At 39.7% G+C, this 27,898-nt stretch overlaps 1 protein-coding gene across 2 annotated transcripts; it reads left to right on the top strand.

The window, feature by feature from the left end:
* The first annotated feature begins 336 nt into the window (after positions 1 to 336).
* lamp1a (lysosomal associated membrane protein 1a) lies at positions 337 to 27,399 on the top strand. Of its 2 annotated transcripts, XM_061887424.1 has the most exons (10): positions 337 to 699; positions 13,432 to 13,538; positions 13,599 to 13,815; positions 14,620 to 14,781; positions 14,849 to 15,042; positions 15,112 to 15,237; positions 18,168 to 18,234; positions 18,304 to 18,471; positions 25,817 to 26,000; positions 26,112 to 26,126. In XM_061887424.1, exons 1-9 carry the CDS (start codon positions 642 to 644, stop codon positions 25,954 to 25,956), a joined length of 1,239 nt encoding a protein of 412 aa, XP_061743408.1. In that variant the 5' UTR covers positions 337 to 641; the 3' UTR covers positions 25,957 to 26,000; positions 26,112 to 26,126. The 2 variants fall into 2 exon arrangements, with proteins under 2 accessions (XP_061743408.1, XP_061743407.1); XM_061887423.1 differs by having other exon boundaries at positions 25,817 to 27,399.
* Positions 27,400 to 27,898: the final 499 nt, after the last annotated feature.

Below are 27,898 nucleotides of genomic sequence, written 5' to 3'. Positions count from 1 at the left end.
AATGTATATACTTGTTCTTATGCTGTCTGAACTCACTATGTTCTCTGCTGGCTGTACATATCCTACTAAGTAAGACCTACACTGTTTCTATGTCCATTTCTCTGTTGATGCAATTGTTGATGACTGAAGTACTGATATCAACCTGCGATGAGGTGTCGACTTGTCCAGGGTGTACACCGCCTTCTGCCCGATTTTAGCCCCCGCAACCCCAAAGGGAATAAGCGGTAGTAAATGGATGGATGGATGCATGTGCAAAAAAAAACCGGCTCTCAACGTGAATCGGTTCCCACCGTTCCCCTAAAAAGAACCGTTCAAAAGAGCCGACTCGTTCGTGAACGTCCCGTCCGCACTCACGTGACACGCCAGCAGCAGACGCCACAGTTCACATGACGCTCAAAAGCTTCGCTTCTGCAGGAAACCAAGACCGACGACGACCTGCGTCATCCGCGTCTTCCAGCGGCGACAAAGAAGAACAAGGCGGCGATTGAAAAACAAAAAATTGTCACTGCTTTATTTCCAAAGTCACGTCGAGTCAAAGCGCGCACTTGGCTCGGCACGACACACCTGCGTCGGCGGCAGGAGTTCAGCATCCAGTCGGTGACAGAAAATCCTCCCCGGTTGTGACATTAAAGACTCCAAAGATGAGATATTCCCAGGCGTGTGGTTCCTTGCTGCTCCTCGTCTGCCTTGCGGGCTTAGGTGAGTCTTTATCGGGCTTTCATGCGCGGCGCGACTCGGCTCGTCGGAACTGTGTTAGCAGCTAGCATTAGCATGGTAACGCTCGCTTCGATAAGACTCGGCTCTAACAAATGTTTTGTTTTGTATTAAATGTCACACAATGCTGTGTTTTATTAATTTTGTTTTTTAACGTTTTCAGCTCGTATGTACGGTTTATAACTCCAATCTTGAATAATTGCCCGGCGAAATAAATGAACAAGAACTTCCGGTTTGGTCATCAAAGCGAGTTGATTTAAAGTCGTGCTGTCCAAAAGTTCAAACTATTATTTTTGTAATTAATTAGGAATGAATTTGGGCTAATTACTTGCTTACATACGTGTAATTTAAATTAACTTAAAAAAAGACCCCAAAATTTTGGGGCAGAATTTCAAAGAGTCGTCATAGAGTCGTCCCTGCTTCCGTTCTTTTGTCGAAATGCGCTTTTTGATTGACATTTTATTAGTAAATTGCACAGCACTATACATACCATAATTCCTTGAATTACTGCCGGGTCAAACTCAGTCCCCAAATATATAAGCGCATGTTTACTTTTATCACCGGGTCAAATTCGTGACGTCACGAGTGCCGCTTCCCCTGTCATCATTTTTAAAATGGCGCAGGAGGGTTTTTTTTTGCTTTTACTAAGTGTAAACCAGGGGTCTTGTTCCACAGCCATACCGATCACACTGATAGTTGTGATATAAAACAACTTTAACACTCTTACTAATATGCGCCACACTCTGTGAACCCACACCAAACAAGAATGACAAACACATTTCTGGAGAACACCGACTCTGTAACACATTATAAACGCAACATAATAATTAGCCAGGATGCCATGCATCCATGACTCTTGCCAGCTATTTTATACACCCCTAGCACCCCCCCCCCCCCCCCCCCCCCCCCTCCGTGAGTGGTTGAGGTGGGCGGGGTTGGGGGCGCCGGGGTGTATAATATAATCAGTAAGAGTCATGGATGCATGGCATTCTGGGTAGTTGTTATGTTGCGTTTATAATGTGTTACAGAGCAGATGTTCTCCAGAATGTTTGTCATTCTTGTTTGGTGTGGGTTCACAGAGTGTGGCGCATATTAGTAAGAGTGTTAAAGTTGTTTATATCACAACCTTCAGTGTAAACGGTGTGGCTGTTGACCAAGTATGCATTGCTATCTCATATGAGAAACAGCAAAATGCAAGCGTCCTGCCGGCACGCAGACAGCATGGTGTAAAGGCGGACATGTTGTAGAGCAGTGTTCCTCAACCACCGGGCCGCGGCTCGATTGGTACCGGGCCCAGAAGAATTTTTTATTAATGTTGTTAAATGTGCTTTTCATAATGGTATCCTTACATCTTACCCAATTTTTTTTACTGCATTCCATTGGTAAGCGCAGGAGTGAGAAGAGGTTTTAAAATTATTAGCGCCTGCTTACTTTTACCGCATGCTCTGATAAGCGCAGGAGTGAGAAGAGGTTTTAAATTTATTAGCGGCCCGGCGGCTATTCAAGGAAATACGGTATGTACATATTCCGTACAATTGACCACTAAATGGTAACACTCGAATACGTTTTTCAACTTGTTTGAATCAGGGTCCACATTAATTCATGGTAATGAATGTAAGCGAGACCCAACACTACTGAGCATGTGCGCCACAAAATAAAATAAAATATTCTCGAACAAAATAGCAACTTAAATAATTATTTCAAATAATATTTATTTTAAGAAAAAGCACTATCCATCCATCCATTTACTACCACTTATTCCCTTTGTGGTCGTGGGAGTCGCAGGTGCCTATCTCAGCTACAGTCGGGCGGAAGGCGGTGTACACCCTGGACAAGTCGTCACTTCATCGCAGGGCCCACACAGATAGACAGACAACACCATATAAATATAATTCACTTCAAGATTACAGCCTAGGGAAAGTCACATTTACACAGTATAGCGGTGTACCTCGGTTGGTAGAGTGGCCGTGCCAGCAACTTGAGGGTTCCGGGTTCGATCCCAGCTTCTGCTATCCTAGTTACTGCCGTTGTGTCGTTGGGCCATAGACTTTACTCACCGGCTCCCACTGCCGCCCACACTGGTTTAAATGTAACTTTATAGACATTGGGTTTCACTATGTAAAGCACTTTGAGTCACTGGAGAAAAAGTGCTATATAAAAATAATTCACTTCACGATTACAGCCTAGTGAAAGTCACATTGACACAGTGTAGTGGTATAGCTCGGTAGGTAGAGTGGCCGTGCCAGCAACTTGAGGGTTCCGGGTTCGATCCCAGCTTCTGCCATCCTAGTCACTGCCGTTGTGTCCTTGGGCAAGACACTTTACCCATCTGCTCCACATTGGTGTAAATGTAACTTAGATTTTGGGTTTCACTATGTAAAGCACTTTGAGACACTAGAGAAAGGTGCTATATAAATATAATTCACTTCACAAATAATGGTAGGCAACATTTTCATTTTCATCACCATACAGAAAGAGCCAAGTGGTAGCTTTTTTTTTTTTTCAAAGAAAGCAACACATTTTGACAGACCACCAGGTCTCACCATGGTAAATACATTCCCGCATAGTAGTTATCAATGGAAAAGTTTTAGGGTTATTGTGAGAGCAACATGGACTTTCTTAAAGGCGTAATTAAAAATGATTCTAAGATTCAAAATACTTTTCAGACGGAAACGTAAGAAAAGACAATATGAACAAATCGAACCAAATTTGTAGGAAAGGATTCCAGATCATTGGTCCGTTGAGGACTTTAGTGACATCATAGACAAAAAATGCCACCTTGATGTTGTCGTTGAAGTGACAGAAGAAGAAATAATCAATATTGAAAGTGAACGTAAAGTCAAGACCTCAGCTGAAACGGATTTATTATAGAAAAAGCATAAAAGGTTATTAAGAGATTTCAGAATCTTTTAATGTATTTCAACTTTCCTATCATTTTAAAACAAGCAAATTCCCAAACAAACTTAAAATATCAAAAGTTACGATTTCTAAGACTGGAGACAAATAGCAGTTTGCAAACTATAGACCAATTTTAAACACAATTTGAAAAATCGTCAAACAGATTAGACAAGTAGAACCAGTATGGATTCAGAGCTACCATTTCAACATGGATGGCATAAATGGAAATAACCGGAATTACCATTGCAATAGATGTTAAACAGTGTGCTACTGCGGTGTTAGCATTTGACAGGATTGATAATATCTTAATTAACAAATTAGAAGGGTATAGCATCCAAGGTTTGGTCTTAAACTGGGTCAGAAGCGACTTACCACAAGAAAGCTAGGTGAGCATATTTCTACAATGCTGAATATATTCTGTGGTCAACCTCAGGGATCAATCAATACTTTGACCAAAATTGTTAACTCTTTAAAGGACATTTGTAAAATTACAAAGGACTTAAAGTTACGACATGACTGTTTTTTGTTCAGTAGAGGACACTGTTTCAAGACAATACAAATGGCAACAAAAGAGATGAACAAATTAAAGAGATGGTTTGATAAAAACTATTTGAATCTCGGTTATATGAAAATAATGTTATTTGGTAACAGTAGAAGGGAAAGTTAAACACAAATACATATAAAGGAGTAGATACAGTAGGTAAAATACAATTTTCAGGTGATGATAAAATGAATTGTAATATTGCTCAGTAAAACAAAAATGTTATTTGGTAACAGTAGAAGGGAAAGTTAAACACAAATACAAATAGAGGAGCAGATATGGTAAGTATAATACCATTTTTTGGGTGATATATGTTAAAAATAATTGTAATATTGGAATCTAAACAATACAAAAAAGTGGCAAATATGTCAATGACTAAAGCAAAAATATCTTCTCGACCAAAAATGACTTCATATTCTCTACTGCTCGCTACTGTTACCATATCTGGGTTATTGTGCATAATTATGGGGAAATAACTAATGATGTATAATTCAGTCACTGTGTTACAAAAATGGTCAGAGAACTTACAAACCCTTTATTGAATCAAAAATATTGAAGTTCAATGATTCGGTGCATTTGCAAACCATGAAAATTATGCACAAACTACAACCTGCTACCCAAGAATGTACAATTCTTCTCAACAAGAGCGACCTAAAACCTTCGAGCACAATCTAATTCAAAACATTTATGCATGTACAACACTTAAACCCTTTCAGGATTCAATTATAGAATGGATTAATAAACAACATACGAATAAGAGCCAGTTTAAGACACTCAAGTGTTCACATTTGTATGTCAGTATGTGGATTTCAATTAAACAATCTACTAATATGAACCAGTTCAAGACACTCAAGTATTTACAAAGTACAAATAATAATGATAAACATCATAAATCTTACTGAAAAATAAGATCACTAACTTAACTATTTATGTGAACCATAAATTGTAAACAATCTACTAATATGAACCAGTTATAGACACTCAAGTGTTTACAAAGTAAAAATTATAATTATGATAAACATCTTGAATCTTACTGAAAAATGAGATGAACTTAACTATTTATGTGAACCATAAATTGATAAGTATTAACTTATTCATCCACAGTTTGTTACAAACAAACATGTAAGGAATTGCAAAGAAACGAAAAAAGGGTAAGATTAATGTACCCGTGTTTCTTTATACTCCTTTTCAGACATGTGATGTACCATAATGAAACTGTATGTATGTTCCAAACATCTTTGCGCTGGCGTAAAACAACCCACGCCACTTATCAGCTAACCATCTGCAGTTAAGGTAAAGGCGCTTTAAAGAAATTGTGATTAATCCGTCTGTACATGATTGATGCGATCATTTTTTGTGATTAATCGCAACCATTTGTCTTGTCTTGGTCATAAAAGTATCTCCACTTTAAGTGTTCCATATCATATTAATTTAACATCCAGGTTGTGTTGATGTTATGCAACAGCTGCAGCTTCGTTGTCATCTGAGAGCCTCATGTGACTGCTGTTTGTGTGTGTGTGTGTATTGCTTTGTTGTGCACACACAACTATGCGCTTCTTCCTTGTCCGCTACTGTTTGGTGCATTCATCTCCCAGAGCCCAGCTGGGAGTCATTAAACCCAGAACTGTATTTTTTTCCCTTGCTAGGAATATGCTATCAGTATTTACTGACTGGTACTTTAGAACATGTCTAATCAGGAGAGCGTACTGTTGTTGTGGTATTAGCTTCTCTTTGCTACTTTGGTTTCGGTTTGCAGAGGCGTTTACGTCATGATCTGACTTGTGTGAAGTCCAAGTTCCAGCAGACAGTGTTAGAGGGAAGGTCAAATAATGGGTTTAGTATATCCAGTTGATATGAATGGAAATTAAGGCATCTAATGACTGTAATGAAAACTACTAACATGTTTACATGGTGGGCAACTAACTGCAACCACAGTCAACACAGGTTCAGCAATTCTTTTTAGCGTTAGTTTTAACAGAGATATACACTCGCTAGATCGCTCTTTCAGCTTTGTAGCTTCTGATTCAGCTTTGTAGTTTCTGATTTTTTCACATAATTGTTCACAATACAAAGAAAAATGAGATGTCCAATGTGAATGCAGTTTGACCCGCACGCAAAATGACCTCCCACGTGCTGCATGGCTCCAATTCTCGTGGGTCTCAATCCTGGTGCATTTGTGGCAATTTCAAGGATTTAGTAAACTATCGTTGAATCCAAATTGTTGTGTTAAGAAGGAAGAGGGCAAGCATTTTTATTTTGGTAGTTTGCGGGACATTTGCTTCGATACCTGCTCCGAATAGCGTGTGGGCGAGCAGTCGGGGACAGGGGTGGTGGCACATTGAAGTGTGCAGCAATCTAAGCTACACCCCCTAAATTTTAGAAGGAACAAATATTTTACATATATTAGCCGCACCAGACTATAAGCTGCAGTTATATACCTGTATAAAATATTTTATAAATTATGTGTTGGCCCTGTGAGGAGGTGGCGACTTGTCCAGGGTTTACCCTGCTTTTCGCACAATTTTAGTCGAGATAGGCTCCAGCACCCACTCGACACCTTAAGGGATAAGCAGTAGAAAACGGATGGATGTTTATTTACACACCTTAATTGTTTCCAAACGGTGCCTGTCACACAACATGGATGTCATCGTCAAGGACTCACTAACTGCGGAAGCTAGCTCTCCAATAAGCTAAACAAACTCCACAGAACGTCAACTGAGGAATTTGTGAAACTAAAACTACAAACAAAAATGCTATTGTATGTTTATAATAAAACAGACACTTGTAAACGTGTTAGTGTATCGGCTAATGCTACCAACGCTAGCTTGATTACTTAACGAAAGCACGTGCAAATATGCATGACAACACTCCTGCAGACAGCACACATTGGACGGTTTAGTAAGTTTGAATTGATTCAGTTTTATTGAATTATCCATATGAGTAGAAACGCTATGGACGGCTTTACTTTTGGTTTAAGGCATTACATTTTCAACCTGCAGTAAGCCAACTTCTCCAAAAGATGATGTCATGGCACAAACACACCCTTTCATTGTGTCCATCTATGCAATATGAAAACTATTTGTTGAATACAACACCATAGCCATTTGCTGAGAAACATCCATAAATTTGCTGCATCGTTTTATAAACAGGAGGGTTCAAAGCATTGAGAAAAACGTAGCGGCTTATAGACCGGAAAATATGGTAATTTTTTCACCTGTTTTCTGCTCATTTGTCAACTATTTTGAAAACGTCTCATTTGGCCAAAGATTATTACTCTTATCCCCGTTTTATCACAAATCAGTCAGATGAATGCGACCACTGCAGTTTCATTCCATACAAATTAGATTTTATATCCACATACGAGAGAGCCCTGGGTAACAAAATAATAAAAAAATTGCACTGTTCATTCACGTTGACATGACAAATCTGATACAGGTCTGATGGGCAAAAACATGGGAATTGACCTGCAGTATGAGCAAGGCCTTAATGACCATTTTAAAAATAAATTTCTACGTATTTATATTTAGATTAACCATCTGGGGACGTTAAATTTCAGTTATCTTCAAAGGATAAAAGTCCCTAGGTTTTTGATGAGCGTTAAACTTTTTGGGTTCATATTTCTTGTTACTTTTTTTTGCTTAAATTTCTCAAACATTGCAATGTTTTGAATTTTGACTCTTTGGAAAGAACAGATATTGTTAAGGGTTTAAATGAGTAAAATCAAGTGTTCTGCAAATTGGTACTAATTCATCATGCGATCCTCCAAAGGGTTAAAATAAAAATAAAAAACATTACAAGTTTGGTATTTTGGATTAGGGTCAACAGTTGAGGAAAAAATTTTTAAAATAATAAAATTCAAATGAATAAATCCAAAATGTTTGCTTTTTGTGTCCTTTGAAATACATTTACCATGAAAAAAGGAAAAATGATGGTGAAACACTGCAAAGATTACTGTCTGGCCAAAAAATACTGGAAGCTTTTGTCCCGAATAATGATCATTTTTCAAGTATAATAATGTCTAACTGGACTAAAAATAGTACACTATTCGGAGTGTCCCAATCCGAACTCGATATTGGATATCTGTGATCAGCAAAAACAGGATTATATCAGCCTGCATGTAGAGTCTGTTCTGCTGCCGCTAACGTCTCTTCTTGCGACCTTAACCGACAGTTGTCTCCATTTCAAAGCCTTTTACCAGGCTTTATTTCAAAACACTGTAAAAGTGAACATACACACATAAAAACAAATTAAATTATCTGACATTGCAACATAAAATAAATGCTTCATAACAGATACACTAGCTCGATGCTAATTTACTATGGATTTGCCATCTACATGCTACAAATTAGGATTAGTGATTTCACAGGGAGTTTTCAAACTCTCAAAATCTGTCAAGACTGCTAAGATTTTTAAACAGCTGATGTGTAATAAATGCAATATTTACAGTATAATTACTTTATAGACCGGCACATTCCAACCTAATGGGAATAGCGACTTCCTGACTACGGCAACACTGAGGACAAACTGAAATTAATACAAGTGTGAAAAAACAGTTACTTCAAGGTTTCTATTCAGCAAGCAGACACATTTTCAAAATGTATTTTGGGTTTGTTTTTATTTTAATGCTCTTATTCCATTTTTAAAGTGCTGTTTGTCTATGTCTTTGTTTTTACTGTACTATGGACCATGTTTGAAATGTGTGATGACAACATATCACTTAAATCAGCATTGTGGACCCTGATTGGCTCACCCACCCTTATATTGGATTAATGGGGTGTAAAGGTGACTGTGGGTGTTAGTATGTCTCGAGGGCTCACATAATGTCAATAAACATAGCTAAACATAGCTAAAAGTTGTAAACTGTTTATATTAGTCTAATTATGTCAGGGGGTGGCGAACATGGTTACACTGGGGGCCACATCGCAGTTATGGCTCCACTATGAAGGCTGTTTGTAACCGTACATCATTTATTAATATACATGTATAAGAATTCACCTCATGCCATCCATCCATTTTTCAACCACTTCTCCCTTTGGGGTCGCAGGTGGGGCTGGTGCCGATCTCATTATAAAATTAATTGCTGTGGATTGGATTATTATATTTGTGTTACATACACTGTAAAAATACAATTTTTCAGTAAAAAAAACTTACCTGGCAGCTGAGTCGCCACAATTCTACAGTAAAATGTAAAATGTTTTTTACAGCATATTACTGTAAATGGAAAAAATGGTACTATATCTTTTTTTACTGTAAAATCCTGGCAACTGAGCTGCCAATTTTTTTGCTGTAAAATCTATTGTCCTTTCTACAGAGTACTATTTGAAGAATACACTGCTTTGGAATAATTCCAGCAAATAACTATTTTGTTTTAATTTAAAAAAAGTTTGAAATTAATGATAGTATTGATTGCATCATTGGGTAATCAAGTTTAAAATGTACTCAGTAGCATGTAATACATGCATTTCTGTCCGTCACAATGAAAAGATTACATTTAGTAAATGATAAAATGCTTCATTAACTCATTATTTCAGGGCTATCGCAGGCCGCATTAAATGATGTGGCGGGCCAAATCCGGTTCCCGGGCCTTGAGTTTGATACCTGTGAATATTAGAATCATATATGCAGAAATGTAGCAAAAATAAATCCTTGTGTAATAGTCCAGATTCACTTTACATTATTATTACATGTGGGAGAGTTTTTTTTTTCTTTCTAACACTTAAAAGCCAGTTGTCTGCAGCAAAGCGCTTACCAACACACACACACACATACGCACGCACGCACACACACGCACACACACACACACACACACACACGCAAGCGCACAATTTCTTGTATTACCTTCTTGAGACCTCCCAATAATGCCTACCTCTTTAAGACCACGCTTTCTAGATATATAGAGATGTGTATTTACAACATTAATCATATATACGTACTAAGCAAATATAAAAAAGCTTGTTGTGAAAAATGAGTCGAAATTTCATTAGAAAAAGGTCAAAATCACAATTAAAAAAAAAGAACAACTTAAAATTTTGGCAGTGTTTCAATAAAAATTTTAATTTTACTCAACGCAAGTCAAAATTTTACAAGAAAAACTGAACATTTGTGCAATTTTAGGAAAAGGGCCGTAGTCACAATTGTATAAGAAAACTTGGAGAGAGAGACCTCTAGTGGTCGTATTGCTAACTGCGCCACAGTAAATGTAGGTCAATGTTGCGCAACAAAGCTTTTATCTAACCAGGCAGGACCAATGGCAACTAGAAAGATAACAAATGTACAACATGTGTTCATATCCAGCATGTAGTTCGATACATTCTGTGACATTGTCATCTTGTTTACTGCAGTATTCTCTGTCTAAGTAATAAGGCACACAGGAGGTTTTATTAATATTTCTTTATTTTATCATTGTCATGTTTTCAAAGAAATGTCAACTAACTGGCTTGTTATTGTAGTTATTTTTTTTGTTCCTTGTTTTTGGAAACAATCACAGGTATCAGTTGTGAATCAGAAATGTACGCATATTACACTATTTGTGGGAATTATTCCAAAAACATTGGCTGTGATTTTATTTTGGTTTACATGGTAAACGTTTCATAAAGTGTTGTCATATTCCTATCATTTGACAGTGACATCAGTATTAAGAGTTTTCTCTCACCTAAAAAATGTGTAGCTGGAGAGCATTTTAATAAAACCAATCAGAATGTATTCATGGATATAAAAAGTATTAATACAACTAGAATAGAAATTAAGACGATATAAATGTGAATGCGTAATTGTACACGTGTACTCTTGAACTACAGAGAAATGCGCCTGAAAGGTAAATTAAAACAAATAGAAAAAATATATTCATATTAGGGCTGTCCAAAAAAGTTAACTCATGTAATTGATCACAAGATTAATTGCATTAATCAATCAAACAATCAATCAATGTTTACTTATATAGCCCTAAATCACTAGTGTCTCAAAGGGCTGCACAAAAGCACTATGACATCCTCGGTAGGCCCACATATGGGCAAGGAAAACTCACACCCAGTGGGACGTCGGTGACAATGATGACTGAGAACCTTGGAGAGGAGGAAAGCAATGGATGTCGAGCGGGTCTAACATGATACTGTGAAAGTTCAATCCATAATGGATCCAACACAGTCGCAAGAGTCCAGTCCAAAGCGGATCCAACACAGCAGCGAGAGTCCCGTTCACAGCGGAGCCAGCAGGAAAACATCCCAAGCGGAGGCGGATTAGCAGCGCAGAGATGTCCCCAGCCGATACACAGGCGAGCAGTACATGGCCACCGGATCGGACCGGACCCCCTCCACAAGGGAGAGTGGGATGCACAGATTGGCTACAATTGTGTATTTGTTGATTTGATTCTAAACAGTCCATAAGGGAGCACCATATCCCCATGCATTAACAGTCATTGACTTTGGGTCGATCGAGTCCACGGTCACAACCTATTGTGATCGAGGGAGTTGAGGTACAGACCGTGGACTCATTCTAGTACCTCGGGGTTTGGGTGGACAATAAGCTGGACTGGACTGTTAACACGGACCACCAGTACAAGAAAGGACAGAGCAGGCTGTACTTCCTCAGGAGACTGCACTCCTTCAACATCTGCAAAATACTCTGTGGATGTACTACCAGTCTGTGGTTGCCTGTGTTCTGTTCTACATGGTAGTGTGCTGGGGGGGCAGTACATCTAAGAAGGACAGCTCCAGACTTGAGAAACTGATCAGGCGGGCCGGTTCTACAATCGGAATGAAACTGGACTCACTGGTGACGGTGGCAGAGAAGAGGACTGTTGACAAACTAGTGAGCATCCTGGATGATGCCAGTCACCCTCTGCATAGCGTTATCAGCAGCCAGAGGAGCCTGTTCAGTTCTAGACTGCTTCATCCCAAGTTCAGGACTAATAGACTCAAAAACTCATTTGTCCCACACGCCATTAGACTGTACAACTCCTCGCTGGGGCGGGGGGCGAGGGGTACTAGGATGACAGGGGATGCAAAACAATAACAGTGCAATACGTTTTCATAACATGGTCACTACTGCCTACTTTGTCTTGTTATATTCTTATTTTACTGTTATATTTTTATTCCCATTGTTGCTTTTTAGTTTTTATTCTCATTGTAATATTTCTCTTTTTTGTTTCCATTTAAACCCCCATTATTTATTTTTTACTTTTATTTAAATTGATCTCAACTCTGTACACTGCTGCTGGAATTAGAATTTTCCTATAGGAACTCTCCTGAAGGAATCAATAAAGTACTATCTATTTATCTATCTATCTATCTATCTGTAACATCACCACCGTATTTTTTGGACTACAAGTCGCAATTTTTTTCAGTTTGGCCGAGGGTGCGACTTATACTCAGGAGCGACTTGTGTGAAATTATTAACACATTACCGTAAAATATAAAATATTATTATTTAGCTCATTCACGTAAGAGACTAGATGTATAAGATTTAATCAGATTTAGCGATTAGGAGTGACAGATTTTTTGGTAAACATATAGCATGTTCTATATGTTAGTTATTTTAATGACTCTTACCATAATATGTTATGTTAACACACAAGGCACCTTCTCAGTTGGTTATTTATGCGTCATATAACGTACACTTTATTCAGCCTGATGTTTACTGTTCTTTAATTATTTTAAATTGCCTTTCAAATGTCTATTATTGGTGTTGAGTTTTATCAAATAAATTTCCCCCTAAAATGCGACTTATGCTCGAGTGCGACTTATATATGTTTTTTTCCTTCTTTATTATGCATTTTCGGCAGGTGCGACTTGAACTCTGAAAAATACGGTATTTAGATTTTTTTCCCTCACCTCAAAAACTTTGTAGCACAAGAGTATTTTTACAACAGAGAAACAAATAGACATGAATAAAATGTATGGATTTGGGAAGTGTAACTACAATCAGAATAAAAATTAGGACATACACATGTGCATGCACATGAATCAAAATAAAATAGAATAAATGGCTACCCCGAAAAGGACAAGCGGTAGAAAATGGATGGATAGAGGTATATTTTAAATAAAAAAAGGTAAATCTAAATTCTGCTGTTTACTCGGGTTAATGTTCTAGTCCAGAGGCCAGTGGGGTGCTCAATGCCAACACAATCTCGATACCAACACTATCTGTATGTGCATTAAAATAAAAGCGTCTCCCAACTGCTTAAAGGGGCCTGTTCAAAAGACTCTATTCGTTTGCTAATGTCTCTCCTGTAATCATTGTTAAAAGATATGTGATAAATAATTTCTATTCTACTATTGCAGGATGCATCCAAGCTGTTACTCTTGAAGTGCGGGAGGGGAACTCCACATGCATCAAGGCAGAAATCTCCGCCTTTTTCTCCATCACTTACAATGCCTCCAGCGGTGCAGTACGTATACAGTAGAATATACAGTAAAATATACAGTCAACAACAAGTGTCTCTCCACAGAGGAGTGTGCAGGTCCCGCTGCCCAACACAACCAGGGTGGATGCCAGCAGCACGTGCGGCACAGCAGGTGGCCTCCCGGGCCTGGTGGCAACCTTCGGACCTGGGCACGCCGTGGGCCTGAGCTTCTCAAGGAACGGAAGTCTCTACAGCGTGGACAACCTCACCCTGCAATACAACCTCAGCGACCCCTCCATTTTCCCCGATGCCAACAGCTCTGGTGAGAACTGCAAAGCATTTGTTGATCTCCATTATTCTTTTGTACACATGTGACTATTACTGCTTGATAACACATTATCTAAATTGTTGTCATTCAATTTTTTTTACACCATATATTGTACCCTGAAAAGTCTAAGCATGCAGGGGCCAGTTTGGTATTTTTTTGTCTTCAGATATGCTAAATAAAAGCCATTGTGTATTTAAATACCAATCTTTGTGTGGTAGGTGACAAAGACGGATGTTTGAATGACGCCTTAGTGAGTGCATGGCACACAAACTACCTGTATCAACGCTGCATTATTGTTTCATAAAGGTCATCCGCCATATGCTGGATTGTAAAAGTCCTTAAATTTGACCTTCAAATTAGTTTATCATTTATTTAAAATTGATAGCTGCTTCAATAGTAGCAGTTATTCTCTCTGGTCTAAATTAAAAACTTTATTGATAAATCTACAACATTAACGCAAAAGGAATACACTAATTCACAACAATAACACCACATTAAAGCACCTCCTTATTACATACAATAGTCTTTCAAATTGCCATTTTAACTCCATTCTAAATTTGTTATAATTTAAAAAAAAAAGTGCAGTTCTGCTTTAAAGTGACACACACATCACATTATGGAGGGACACAGTATCAGTCTGTTTTGTCATGCATCTATGCTTCAGTATCGTTTTACCCATTACTAGTTCAACATTTCATCTTTTTTTTCCCCTTACATTTTAATGTTTTGTCTGACTTCAATAGACAACATACTACTTTTGAAACCCCTGCTTTTGTAACCCATATTCTTTTCCTCTAGACGTGGTCACTGTTGTGTCAACCTCTGTTGGAATCCGGGCCGCCATCAACACCACCTACCGCTGTATGAGCGCCACCTCCGTCGCCGTGGGAGCACAAGTGGTCACCTTCTCCGACATGAGGCTCCAGGCCTACATGCCAGGAGACGACCTGAGTCCAGCCGGTACCACGTTTCTTGTCTTCGTTTTTTCTTTTTCTTTCTTGCCAACTTGTCCTCCCTTTTGTCGCAGAAACCACCTGTGCAGCAGACCAAGCCACCACTGTCGCTCCCTCCACCACCCGGACTCCGAGCACACCACCCCCAGAACCAAGCACACCTGAACAAGGGGTGTACTCCGTTAGAAATCTCAATGGCACCATTTGTTTCCTGGCCCAAATGGGACTGCAGCTCAATTTCTCCTACGTCTCTCAATCGCAGAATAAGGTATCGTAGTCTTGGAACTTTTTTTTAATTTTATGAAGTTATCATGCTAACATCACACTTGAGTTTCAGACCATCCAAGAAATTTTCAATCTCAACCCAAATCTGACAAGTTCGTCCGGATCATGCGAGGCATCAAGAGCTACTTTAGTTCTGGTCCAAGACAGAACGACCACACTGGGATTCACCTTCAGCATGGTAATTCAGCCTCTTGGTCTGCTTTAGGCGTAAGTTTGAGGCGTGAGAGCCGGTGAAAATCATCCGGTCTTCCTTGCTAGCATTAGCTACTAGATAGAGATCGAAAAACTTTGGTTTTTAAGGCCTTCCCTCTTTGTTTGTTAGGCTTTCTCCCGGAGAAGTCATAAGTGGGAATATCCGTTCAACGTTATGGAAGATTACTGAACCTGGTACTATTTTGGCATGGACCAAATCCCTTCTTTCCTAAAACCCAATGGTTCTGTTAAGACTCATATGTGTACATTTTACTTCTATTATTATTCTCTTAGTAAGCACAAACTCTTATTGTGAAGGAAGTATTTTTGGAACAGGAAGTGTTGGAACTAGAGATGTCCGATAATGGCTTTTTTAACGATATTCTGATATTGTCCAACTCCTAATTACCGATACCGATATCAACCGATACAGATACATTCAGTCGTGGAATTAACACATTATTATGCCTAATTTTGTTGTGATGCCCCGCTGGATGCATTAAACAATGTAACAAGGTTTTCCAAAATAAATCAAGTCAAGTTATGGAAAAAAATGCCAACATGGCACTGCCATATTTATTATTGAAGTCACAAAGTGCATTATTTTTTTTTAACATGTCTCAAAACAGCAGTCTGGAAATTGGGACATGCTCTCGCTGAGAGAGACCATGAGTAGGCTGAGGTGGGCGGAGTTGAGGTGGAGGGTAGGGGCTTGCGGGGGTGTATATTGTAGCGTCCCGGAAGAGTTAAAGTGGCAGGGGATTGTGGGTATTTGTTCAGTTGTGTTAATGTTGTGTTACGGTGCGGATGTTTTCGCGAAATGTTTGTCATTCTTGTTTGGTGTGGGTTCACAGCGTGGCGCACATTTGTAACAGTGTTAAAGTTGTTTATACAGCCACCCTCAGTGTGACCTGTATGGCTGTTGACCAAGTATGCCTTGCATTCACTTGTGTGTGTTTAAAAACCGTGGATATTATGTGACTGGGCCAGCACGCAAAGGCAGTGCCTTTACAGTTTGTTCTGTACTTCTCCCTACGTCTGTGTACACAGTGGCACTTCAAACAGTCATAAATTTAACTTTTTTGAGACCAATACCGATAATGTCCGATATTACATTTTAAAGCATTTATAGGCAGATAATATCGGCAGTCCAATATTATTGGACATCCCTAGTTGGAACAGATATCCTGTAGGGTCGGTGAAGACAGAGGTGGCCGAATAAAGCCGTGGGCAAAACAACATAAAGTTTGCATTATTAACAGCTCCCATAGCTACGAAGTGTCTCGACCGGTTGTCACTCCAGCAGCACTGAGAGCGGGCTCGGCCAATCCACTAATGTTGCAATTCTCACTGCCAAGAAAGCAATTTACTCAGCGTGAGTTAAGTATGAGAACATTTTGCTGTAAATTGTGAGGTGTGTCTTGTTAAAATCATGGAGTTTTTTTCACAAATGATGACCCATGTGAACAAGTGCATTTATTGTCTTTGTGTGATGATGTAAATGAGGTGTGGTCGTATTATATATTAAGTTTGTGTCGATGAAAAGGCATTTTATGACTTTTATTAATTTGATTACATGCAATAGTATGACTTTATTGTCATTTTGTTTCCCTTTTAATTTAAGTAACCAGGGACTGCAGATGGAAATGAGCTATTCAACTATAATCTGGCACAGAACATATCGGTCTTTGACCTTAATGTTTCTGTGCATTGCCCCTTCAAATAAAGACTAAACTAGTATGGATCTACTTTTCCAAACATGTGCTAGCTCTGTGCTAATATACATTGGCATTGCCATTGACATGCTACTGATTACCATTAGCAATTTTTCATGGTGATTTCAACACCTCCAAATATGACAAAAAAAACACTTAGTGTGAACTTCACAATCAAACGGCTGGCGCGTACTGTGCTTACATTACAGTATTAACACTTTTTAAGGCACAAAAACAAACCCCACCATAAACAAAGTTTCTCATTGTCATCCCATTGGATGGAGTTTTTCCTTGCCCTGATGTGGGATCTGAGCCGAGGATGTCGTTGTGGTTTGTGCAGCCCTTTGAGACACTCGTGATTTAGGGATATATAAGTAAACTTTGATTGATACACTACTGCCACCTAATGTTTTGGACTTGCAACTATTTATTTGTGGTGTACAGCCCTTTGTTCTTAAACAGTGGTTGTTTTTAAAGGTCTTTATAAATAAAGTTGGAATGGTATGGTATAATTGCAACTCAATCCATCCATCCATTTTCTACCGCTTGTCCCTCTCGGGTTCGCAGGGTGTTCTGGAGCCTATCTCAGCTGCTTTCGGGCGGTAGGCGGTGTACACCCTGGGCAAGTCGCCACCTCATCGCAACTCAAATGTGATAATGAAACAAGATATAACAACTGGATAGAATAAGTTAGCATAGTCTGCTCACTTTTTAAATGTTACAATAAAATACAAGATTTAATATTTAAAAAATTAATATTTACTCACAAGTATTGAAAATTGGCCCCGTTGAGTACACCATTAGTAACATCGAGTCGGGAACCAAAGTTTATGGACGTTAACTAGGGATGCAGGGGAAAAAAATTGTTCACATCCAAATGGCGATTTTTGTTAGGTTCCATCCATCCATCCATCCAGGTTCTAAATCAATTCAAAATATTTTCGAATCTATTTTCAAAAAGTAGTTTCTAGGCTTACTCACTGTGTGTGATTTTGTTTTATTATCACGTATTTACAACATAATGTTAATGAAAATACAAGTGATGCACCAATGATAGGACAGAATTGGGGGGACAATATTTGCCTTTTTGAAGGTCATAATATGATTATTTTCTACATTTAAAACACATAAGTAGAGATACTGTATTTAAGTCTGCTTTTTTGCTACTTGAATAGTTAGTTGACAATAGTTCTCCCTGCAGAACTCCACCAGCAACAAGTTCTACCTGAGTGCCATCAACTTGTCTGCTGACTGGCCTGACATGACAGGTACTAAGATCGGAAGAAGGTCGTCTTTGATCAGACTGTGTTCTGACAATGTCAAACGTCTCCTCGCAGTGCCCTTCTCCGCCGGCAGCACGGAGCTGGACTACCTGCGCACCACCCTGGGGCGCTCGTACAAGTGCAACATGGAGCAAAGTCTGCCGGTGCAGCCCGGCTTCTCCCTCAACACCTTCAGGCTGCAGGTGCAGGCCTTCAATGTCACCACCAACCAGTTTGCCACAGGTAACATTCTTCTTGCTCAGGAATATTAAAACATTTGTGCTACCTCAGGGGTGTCCAAACTTTTTCCACTGAGGTAAGCATGCAGGGGCCATTTTGAAATTTGTCATTTTCAAAACAAATACATCGATTTTTGTGTCCCAGGGACCAAAAGGGTCCCTGCCATAAAAATGATAAAAATGTATAATTTTTTACGATCAAATATGTAAATTAACTTCAAGTCTATATATATAAAGCATATTTTTTTAAATGTTTTATGGTCTTTTTATGGAATAAACACCATGCGATATTTTGACACCACCCTCCTCCCAAAAAATGTAAGTGTAATATTTGATGTGAAGTATATTTGGAGTCTTAAATAGTTCAATAATTATTCATTATATTTTTGAGCAATGTGTTTTTGTGTGTTTTTTGAACCCCACTAAAATTTACAGGGATCCAAAAGGGGGTTCCACTGAAAAAATTATAAAAATAAGACGTACTCTTTTTATTTTATTTTTTATTTTTTTAAATTTTACTTTCAATTCTTACAGATTAACTTCAGATCCGTTTATTTTTTTTAATATATATATATATATTTTTTTTGTTTTATGTCCGTTTTTGCCATAGAAAACTTTAGATCAGTCGATCATTCTTTATTTAATTTTGTTGTTGTTAAACACTAAAATTCTCAGGGATCTACAAAGGTCCCACTCCATCCATCTGTTTTTCTTCCGCTTGTACCTTTCAGGGTCATAAGTGCTAAAAATAAGGCATACTTTTTAAATTTTTACTTTTAATGTTTTAAAATTTTTAAAAGCATTTTTTTTTTGGTTTTATACCCTTTTTTGTCCAGGAAAACTTTTTTTTATATATGGCAAAATGTTAAAATGTGCAATATTTCCCCCAAACAAATTTTAAAGTGTAATATTTGATGTGAAGTAATTGGAGCCTTACACAGGTCAATAATTCATAACATGAATTTTGAATCATTATTATTTTTTGAGCAATTAGTTTTTTTTTTCAAGATGTCTGTTGTGTGGTTATTTTGATGTGTTTTGAGGACCATCGACTCCCTTCTAGTGTATTAACGGCAGGAGTTGTTGACGATAGGGGAGTCAGTACGGTCATGTGAACTTTACAATGCAAGAGACTCGGATTAATTTTTCCGTGCAAACCTGCTCGGGTGCTTCCATCGGGTGAAGGCGTCGCTGCCCAGGAAGCGGAAACGCAGAGGAGTGCAATCCGGCCGACTGGTAAAAGTGAATTGCTTGGTTGGCACATCCTGACGCGGTGAGGATCTCTGCACTTACCCGGGAGTACAGTGACTGTTTTGGTCGCTGTTTGTCGTGGCGGGCGCTTCGACTGGTTGGGTCTTTGTTGGTGCCAATCATAGGACAGCAGGAGGATCTCTGCGCGCTGCGCCCTCTTCGCTCATCTCACCGGGCGGGGCTTATTTGGCGTGTCCCTGGCAAATCCTTGGCCGCTGAGCTAGGCACCGCACGTGGCTACAACGTCTACGAGGTGTGCACTCGTGAATGCACACTTTTGTTCTCCAGGACTTTTTCTCATCACACTCTTTGGATATACTGTGTTTGACAGAAACTTGGATTGGCACCGGTGAGTGTGCTGCTTTTTCAGAGCTATTGACCCCAGACTGTACCTTCATTAACACGCCGAGAACGAGTGGTCGTGGCGGGGTTTTAGCTATTGTTTTAAAGGAAAGCGTTCATCACAAGGTAATCATGGAGTGCTCTTTTCCCTCCTTTGAACTGAGCTTTTTCGAGCTGCAATCTATATAAAGCATATTTGTTTTGTGTTTTATGGTCTTTTTATGGCATAAACACCAATTATAAATAAGTATTTTGTATTTTGTGCTGTAATCTACAAACCACCAAAGTAGGACACGATTTTAATCGTCGGGGATTTTAATCTGTTCGTTTGTTGTCCTTCTAAACCCATGGCTGGAGAGTTTTTGGACTTTATTGAAGGTTTTAATTTGGCTCAGCATGTTACTGACCCAACACATGTACACGGACACACTCTAGACCAAGGGTGTCAAACGTACGGCCCGCGGGATGAGTTTGCTAAATATAGAAAAAGCGCCCCCTGCCACCCCAAAAGGGAATAAGTGGTAGAAAAATGGATAAATGGATGGAGCCGAAAAATTTTGAATGGAAGAAATGGCAGTTCTGAATGTGTCCACTGGATGTCACAATAGCAATTCTGTGTATCTGTGCATACTTGCCGATCCTCAAGATTTTTCCGGGAGGTTGTCCGGATTTCAGTGCCTTTTCCAGAAGTATCCTTGGACTAACATTCTCCGGTTTTCTCCCGCATAACTATTTTGAGGGCGTGTCGTGGTGACAATGCTTTTAACGTTCTCTAATACATATCGTCGCGCCCGCCTTCACGCCATGCTATCTGTGTTCCGGCCGGTCACATGTGGCATGCAACCCCTGCTAGCACACATCATCGACTGCCTGGCATACTTGATCAACAGCCACACAGGTTACACTGATGGTTGTGATATAAACAACTTTAACACTGTTATAAATATGTGCCACACTGTGAACCCACACCAAACAAGAATGACACACATTTCGGGAGAACATCCGCAACACAACAGAACAAATACCCAGAATCCCATGCATCCCAAACTCTTCCGGGCTACATTATACACCCCCGCTACCACCAAACCCCACCCACCTCAACCGACCCCTGTTGTAGATGATGCTACATATGGGAAAAAAACAACCACATAAGGTTAATGCAGCAGTTGAGGAAAACTAGCAAACTACATAAATAACATCCTGTAATTTGATGTTGATATTTTATTATCTTGATAGATTGAAAATAAACACCATTTTAATTCTTTTAGACGGTCGACCACACCATTCTTTTAGAGCGCCTGTGAGACTGTCTGAATTGATTAACGTGGACCCCGACTTAAACAAGTTGAAAAACTTATTCCGGTGTTACCATTTAGTGGTCAATTGTACGGAATATGTACTGAACTGTGCAATCTACTAATAAAAGTATCAATCAATCAATCAGAATGGGCATTAGGAGGACTGCATTAGATTGGTACAGGTCCTTCTCTGTCAGGCTGGGGGACGCCACCTCTTCCTCTGCCCCCCTTTACTGTGGTGTCCCCCAGGGATCTATTCTAGGCCCCATCCTGTTCGCTCTAAATCTCCCTCTTGGAGATTTTTTGGAGGCATGGAGTGTCTTATCACTTTTATGCGGACGACTGCCAAATGTATATTTCAAAAGGCCACGGCCCCCTGACACCCTTTCTCAACTGTCTTTGCGATGTCAATGCTTGGTTAGCCCAGGGTTTTTTTTAATAATGAACGAGGGAAAAACTGAAAATTTAGTTTTTGGTCCAACCCTCACTGACTTGTGCGTCCCGAGATCACCAGCCTTGGCGTCACTGTAGACAGCGATTTTAAACTTGACAGACAAGTCAATGGCGTTTTAAAATCGTGTTTTTATCACCTTCGTCTTTTAGCAAAGGTAAAACAGTTTTTATCTTTTAAACTTTTTGAACAAGTCGTGCTTGCTTTTATTTCAAGTCGCCTGGACTACTGCAATGCACTTTATGCTGGCATTAGCCAAGAAGCTCTCCCCCGGTTGCAGTCCAGAACACTGCAGCATGACTTTGACAGGGAACAGGAAACGCCAGCATATAACCCCAATACTTAAGTCTGCACTGGCTGTACATGGACTGGCACCTCATTATAGTTAAGACCTCATCCAAACTTACAATCCTGCGCGTGCTCTGAGGTCCGAGAGCCAGCTCCAGCTCGTGGTGCCCAAGACCAGACTTAAAACTAGGGGAGACAGGGCCTTCTCTGTGGTCGGCCCTAAGCTCTGGAACACTCTGCCCCTCCATGTTAGAACTGCTCCCACAGTGGAGTGTTTTAAGTCTTGTCTTAAGACCCATTTTTTATTCTCTGGCTTCTAACACTACGTGAGTAGTGGGGTCCTCTGTTGCCTTGTGTTTTAAAATTTTGATTTCTATTTACTGTTTAAATTGGTTTCACCCTTAAAATCGTTTTTAATCGTATTTATTTTATATTGGTTTTATATGTATTTTTATTAGGGCTGGGCAATGATTAAAAATTTTAATCAAAGTTAATCGCACTATTTCTCTGATTAACTGCATTGTATACGCAAAGCCCAATAATGAATTCAAAAGTAGTGTGTAGTGCACCTTTATTGGAATATTCTCCCACATGAACAAAAGTGTCAAAACATTTGTTGTGCAAACACAATTTAAATCAGTCCTTGTTAAACAGTAGCAGTTAAATAGCATATTTTATGAAAATCAACTCAAAAAATGTAAATACAAACATTTAAGCTTATTGCCACTGCCAGGGTATTTAAGTTATCCTGTTTGTTATGGAAAATAAATATAATCTACATACAAATCTCTGAGCCACAATCATAACATCTGAACAGGCAATTTCTGAGGTAACAGCAGAAACATTTTTTTTTATCAGGGTCTTATGTTTAAAAAACCTATGTTATAGGTAGTGGGCTGTTTTAGGGAATTTTTGATCAAATTATCCGTAGTAGCAATATTAATAATGTTGTGTTTATTCTGCGTAGTGCACTTAAAATAATTATGACCATATCTAGGAATTGATATGAAGGGAAGTTTCCGATTGTTTACTTGGTGCTTTGATAAACTGAACGCATATACATGGTACTATATTGTGATGTTAGGAGCCAGGGAAAAAAAGAACTACCCTACCCAGCATGCAACAGGAGTGACGAGCATGCGCGGTAGCCCGGTATAGGTTGTGTTGCCATGACGGCATCTTGTATGTTGTGATATGCACGCTCTGAAAGCAAACGTTAAGAACTAAGCCAACACGCCTCGTCTGCATTATTCATAAATAGACAGACAACACAAATACTCCGCTGCTTCACAGGCCGCTGGATGTAGCCGGCAAAGTATTCCCATGCTAAGCACGCGTCATTCAGTCCAAAACGGCCCGATCTATCCACATTCAGAATTGTCTGCCGGTCGTAAGTGATCCCGGAGTGACCACGCTGTAAGCCAGCCATTAAAATCTGCAGAATTGTCCGGTATTTTTGCCAAATGTTCCATCTTTACCAAGAGCCCCTCGACGCCGAAGTACATCCGGGAGATGCCATCTTGTTAAGAAAAGGCGTTAACAAAATAAAAGCATGTAAACATACGCAAATGTGCGATAAAATAATTGTCGGCGTTAATAGACTGACGAGTTAACGCGTAATTAACGCATTAATTTGCCCACCCCTAATTTTTATGTATTCCACCCTTTCCGCCCGGAAAAGGGTGGAGTGCCATCTCCGGGTTGGGGAGGAGACCCGGCCCCAAGTGGAGGAGTTCAAGTACCGAGGAGTCTTGTTCACGAGTGGGGGAAGAGTGGATCGTGAGATCGACAGGCGGATCGGTGCGGCGTCTTCAGTAATACGGACGTTGTACCGATCCGTTGTGGTGAAGAAGGAGCTAAGCCGGAAGGCAAAGCTCTCAATTTACCGGTCGATCTACGTTCCCATCCTCACCTATGGTCATGAGCTTTGGGTCATGACCGAAAGGATAAGATCACGGGTACAAGCGGCCGAAATGAGTTTCCAGGTCTCTCCCTTAGAGATAGGGTGAGAAGCTCTGCCGTCCGGGAGGGACTCAAAGTAAAGCCGCTGCTCCTCCACATCGAGAGGAGCCAGATGAGGTGGTTCGGGCATCTGGTCAGGATGCCACCCGAACGCCTCCCTAGGGAGGTGTTTAGGGCACGTCCAACCGGTAGGAGGCCACGGGGAAGACCCAGGACACGTTGGGAAGACTATCTCTCCCGGCTGGCCTGGGGACGCCTCGGGATCCCCCGGGAGGAGCTGGACGAAGTGGCTGGGGAGAGGGAAGTCTGGGCTTCCCTGCTTAAGCTGTTGCCCCCGCGACCCGACCTCGGATAAGCGGAAGAAGATGGATGGGTGTATTTTTATTTCTTGTTTTTATTCAGTCATTGGTGGAGTTCAGATAGTGTTTGAATGTTGTTTTTAATGTTGTGCAGCTCTTTGGAAAAATTTTGTTTAAATGTGCTTTATAAATGAAGTTGATTGGATTGATTTATTTCTAAAAAAACACAAATTCTCAGGGATCCAAAAGTGCTTATAAAAGTGATGAAAATAAGTCGTCAATTTTTTCTTTTCTTTTTTTTTTTGCTTGCTTTACTTGAATCTATAGATCAAATTCAAACCCTTTGATTATTTTTTATATTTTTTTTGTTGAATGTCCTTTTGTCATAGAAGTTTTTTTTTTTATGGCACACACTAATTATGCACCATTTTCCTCCAAACTCTTTTTAAAATGTAATATTTGATATGAAGTAATTGGAGCTTGAAATAGTTCATGAATTTTTATCCATTATTTTTGAACAATATTTCTCAGGGATCTAAAAGGGTCCACCTCATGAAAGTGCTAAAAATATGTCACTTTTATTTTTTTTCAGCTTCAGATGAGTTCATCATTTTTCAATTGTTTCATACACTATTTTTTTTTTTTTTGTTCCAGGAAAATCTAGTATTTCATAGGGCAAACCCGTAAAGTGTGCAATATTTTCTCCCAAAAATATTTGAAGTGTAATGTTTGATGTGAAATAAGTGGAGCCTTACCTTGGATTATTCATAACATGAATTTTTATTCATAATTTTTATTTATTTTTTTAAACACAAAATTTCTCAGGGATCTCTAAAACGGGCCCACTCATAAAAGTACTAAAATGAGGTCATACTCTTTATTTTTTTCTTTACTTTCAATATTTTTTGTATTATTTTTAGTTGATTCTATACCAGTGGTTCTTAACCTGGGTTCGATCGAACCCTAGGAGTTCGGTGAGTCGGCCTCAGGGGTTCGGCGGAGTCAAGATACACCCGACTCATCGTGTAAATAAAAACTTCTCCCTATTGGCGTGTTATAGACACCTCCAAACAATGTTCCCTCTAATTTTCCATCTGATTTGCAGGTGTGTAGTTTGTTGTGAGTTTATGCACTGTGTTGGTTTTGTTCTTTGAACAAGGTGATGTTCATGCACGGTTCATTTTGTGCACCAGTAAAAAACCCAATAACTCTGTCTTGAATTTAAAAAACATTTTTATTTTTCACTAAAGAAGGGTTCGGTGAATGCACGTATAAAACTGCTGGGGTTCAGTACTTCCAACAAGGTTAAGAACCCCTGTTCAATACCCTTTTTGTCCAGGCAAACACAACATATGCAACATTTTCCCAGTGTTGCAGCACATTGAAAAAGACTTGTGTAGCAACTGCAATGATTTCAAAACGACAACAAGTGAAGTGTTATGTGTCCTGGGTCTACAGCTGAGGAGTGTCAGATGGACCAGGACCAGATGCTGATCCCCATCATCGTGGGAGCCGCACTGGCCGGCCTGGTGCTCATCGTGCTGGTCGCCTACCTCATCGGCCGCAAGAGGAGCCATGCTGGCTATCAAACCATCTGAACTCAGGTCTGCTCCCACGAGATCCTGGAGGACTGAGTGAGTGATGAGGATCCTGATGGGAGGACGACCGAGTGATGAAGATCTTGAAGTGAGGATGAATGATTGACGACTGAGTAAGGAGGACTCATTGACGAAGATCCTGACGTGGGGACTGAGTGAGTGATGAGGACTGAGTGAGGAAGAGTCTGACGTAAGTATGACTGAGTAATGAGGACTGAGTGATGATCCTGACGTGAGGACAACCCTGACATATGACACTGACCTGAGGACGACTGAGTAATGAGGACTCATTGATGAAAATCCTAACGTGGGGACTGAGTGACGACGACCGAGTGAGGAAGATCCTGACATGAGGACGACCGAGTGAGTAATGAGGACTGAGTGATGACAATCCTGGCATGAAGGACGACTGATTGATGAAAATCCCGACGTGGGGACTGAGTGATGAGGACTGAGGGAAGATTTTGACACGAGGATGACAGAGTGAAGACTGAGTGATAAAAATCCTGACATGGGGACTGAGTGACGACGACCGAGTGAGGAAGATCTGGACATGACTGAGTGAGGAATATCCTGACATAAGGACGACCGAGTGAGGAAGATCCTGGCATAAGTATGACTGAGTGAGTAATGAGAGGACTGATGAAAATCCTGATGTGGGGACTGAGTGATGAGGACTGAGTGAAGATTCTGATGCGAGGACGACTGAGGAAAATCCTGGCGTGGGGACTGAGTGAGGACGACTTGAGTAATGAAGATCCTTATGTGGGGACTGAGTGAGGATGACTCTGATTTATGACCCTGACGTGAGAAAAACTGAGTGATAACTGGGACTGAGTGATGACAACTAAGACTGAGTGATGACAGGTGAGACTGATGATGAGTGAGCGATGACAAGTGAGACTGAGTCCACACAAGAAGACTGCAGAGACAAGCGTGAAGAGAATGGAAACAAATTGCCAAGTCAGCATGTTTGTGGTGACTTTCTAGATTTCCTTGACTTGCTGTGTTGATAAAAGTGCAACCAACTTTTCCAGTCCGAGTTAGCACAATTGTTTTTTGTTTTTTTTTAAATATTCACCTGTCAGTGGTCTCATATGGAATCTGCTGAAGTTATTTATAGATCATCTTTCTCCTCCACGACCAGTGAAAGACCGGAAGGATGAAGATTTATTTTTAACAGATGGAATTTTGTGGCTTTTGTAAGAAAAGTGGACAGTTAAGAATGTAAATATTCTCATCCCTGACACTCCAAGAAGGGAAATATGCCCCCACTCCCCCCTATCATTGTGAGTATGAAATACACACACGACTACTAGTTCATGCCCTGGGATTATTAACATGATCATTTGAGTGATTTCATCAATATTTTTTATAGAAAGCAATTTAAACTCTTTTGTGTTGCACATTTGAAAATAATAAACATTTTGCTGGTGACTTTAAGATTTAGTTCAGGGGTGATTGAGGGCTTTTCAACATTCACACGACTCGCGTTTTGTGTGAGTGTGCATAAAAGTAATCTGACGCTGCTTTATGGAATTTGAATACTCCCTAGCCTCTTCCTGCTCCGTCACTGAAAAAAATATTTTCAATATCGGTTCTACAAAAAATGTTACATCAAAATCATGCTTAATTTATTCAGTTTAAGCTATTTATTCAATTTCGATAAAATATTTTTTTCCGAGGTGCCGGAAGATTCCCATCTCTATTTGTGTAACTGCTGGTCTTGGAGTCCCACTTGGTCTGACCCACAGTGTTCTCTGAGGAACGTTGACTTAAACAAATTGTAAACAACTATAAAATCCAAATCAGGAAAGTGTAAAATTTGTTTCAGTGAATTTTTTTTTGTAAGGGGGGCCTTTCAAATAAAATTCAGCTCAAGGCCCCAAATTATCCAGGAGTGCCCTCATGTAAATCTAACAATAAATGAAAACTGAAATAA

Source organism: Nerophis ophidion, linkage group LG25 (genome assembly GCF_033978795.1).
Source record: "Nerophis ophidion isolate RoL-2023_Sa linkage group LG25, RoL_Noph_v1.0, whole genome shotgun sequence".
Classification (NCBI taxonomy): Eukaryota; Metazoa; Chordata; class Actinopteri; order Syngnathiformes; family Syngnathidae; genus Nerophis; species Nerophis ophidion.
The sequence above is the reverse complement of the archived record's forward strand: the minus strand, read 5'-3'. Positions and strand labels throughout refer to the sequence as shown.

What these genes read in the sequence shown, in the direction of transcription:
- lamp1a (XM_061887423.1), top strand. Translation starts at nt 642, where the DNA reads ATGAGATATTCCCAGGCGTGTGGTTCCTTGCTGCTCCTCGTCTGCCTT. An exon ending in TGACTGGCCTGACATGACAG is followed by an intron (nt 18,235 to 18,303) that starts GTACTAAGATCG and finishes GTCTCCTCGCAG; the next exon opens with TGCCCTTCTCCGCCGGCAGC. An exon ending in CACCAACCAGTTTGCCACAG is followed by an intron (nt 18,472 to 25,816) that starts GTAACATTCTTC and finishes CTGGGTCTACAG; the next exon opens with CTGAGGAGTGTCAGATGGAC.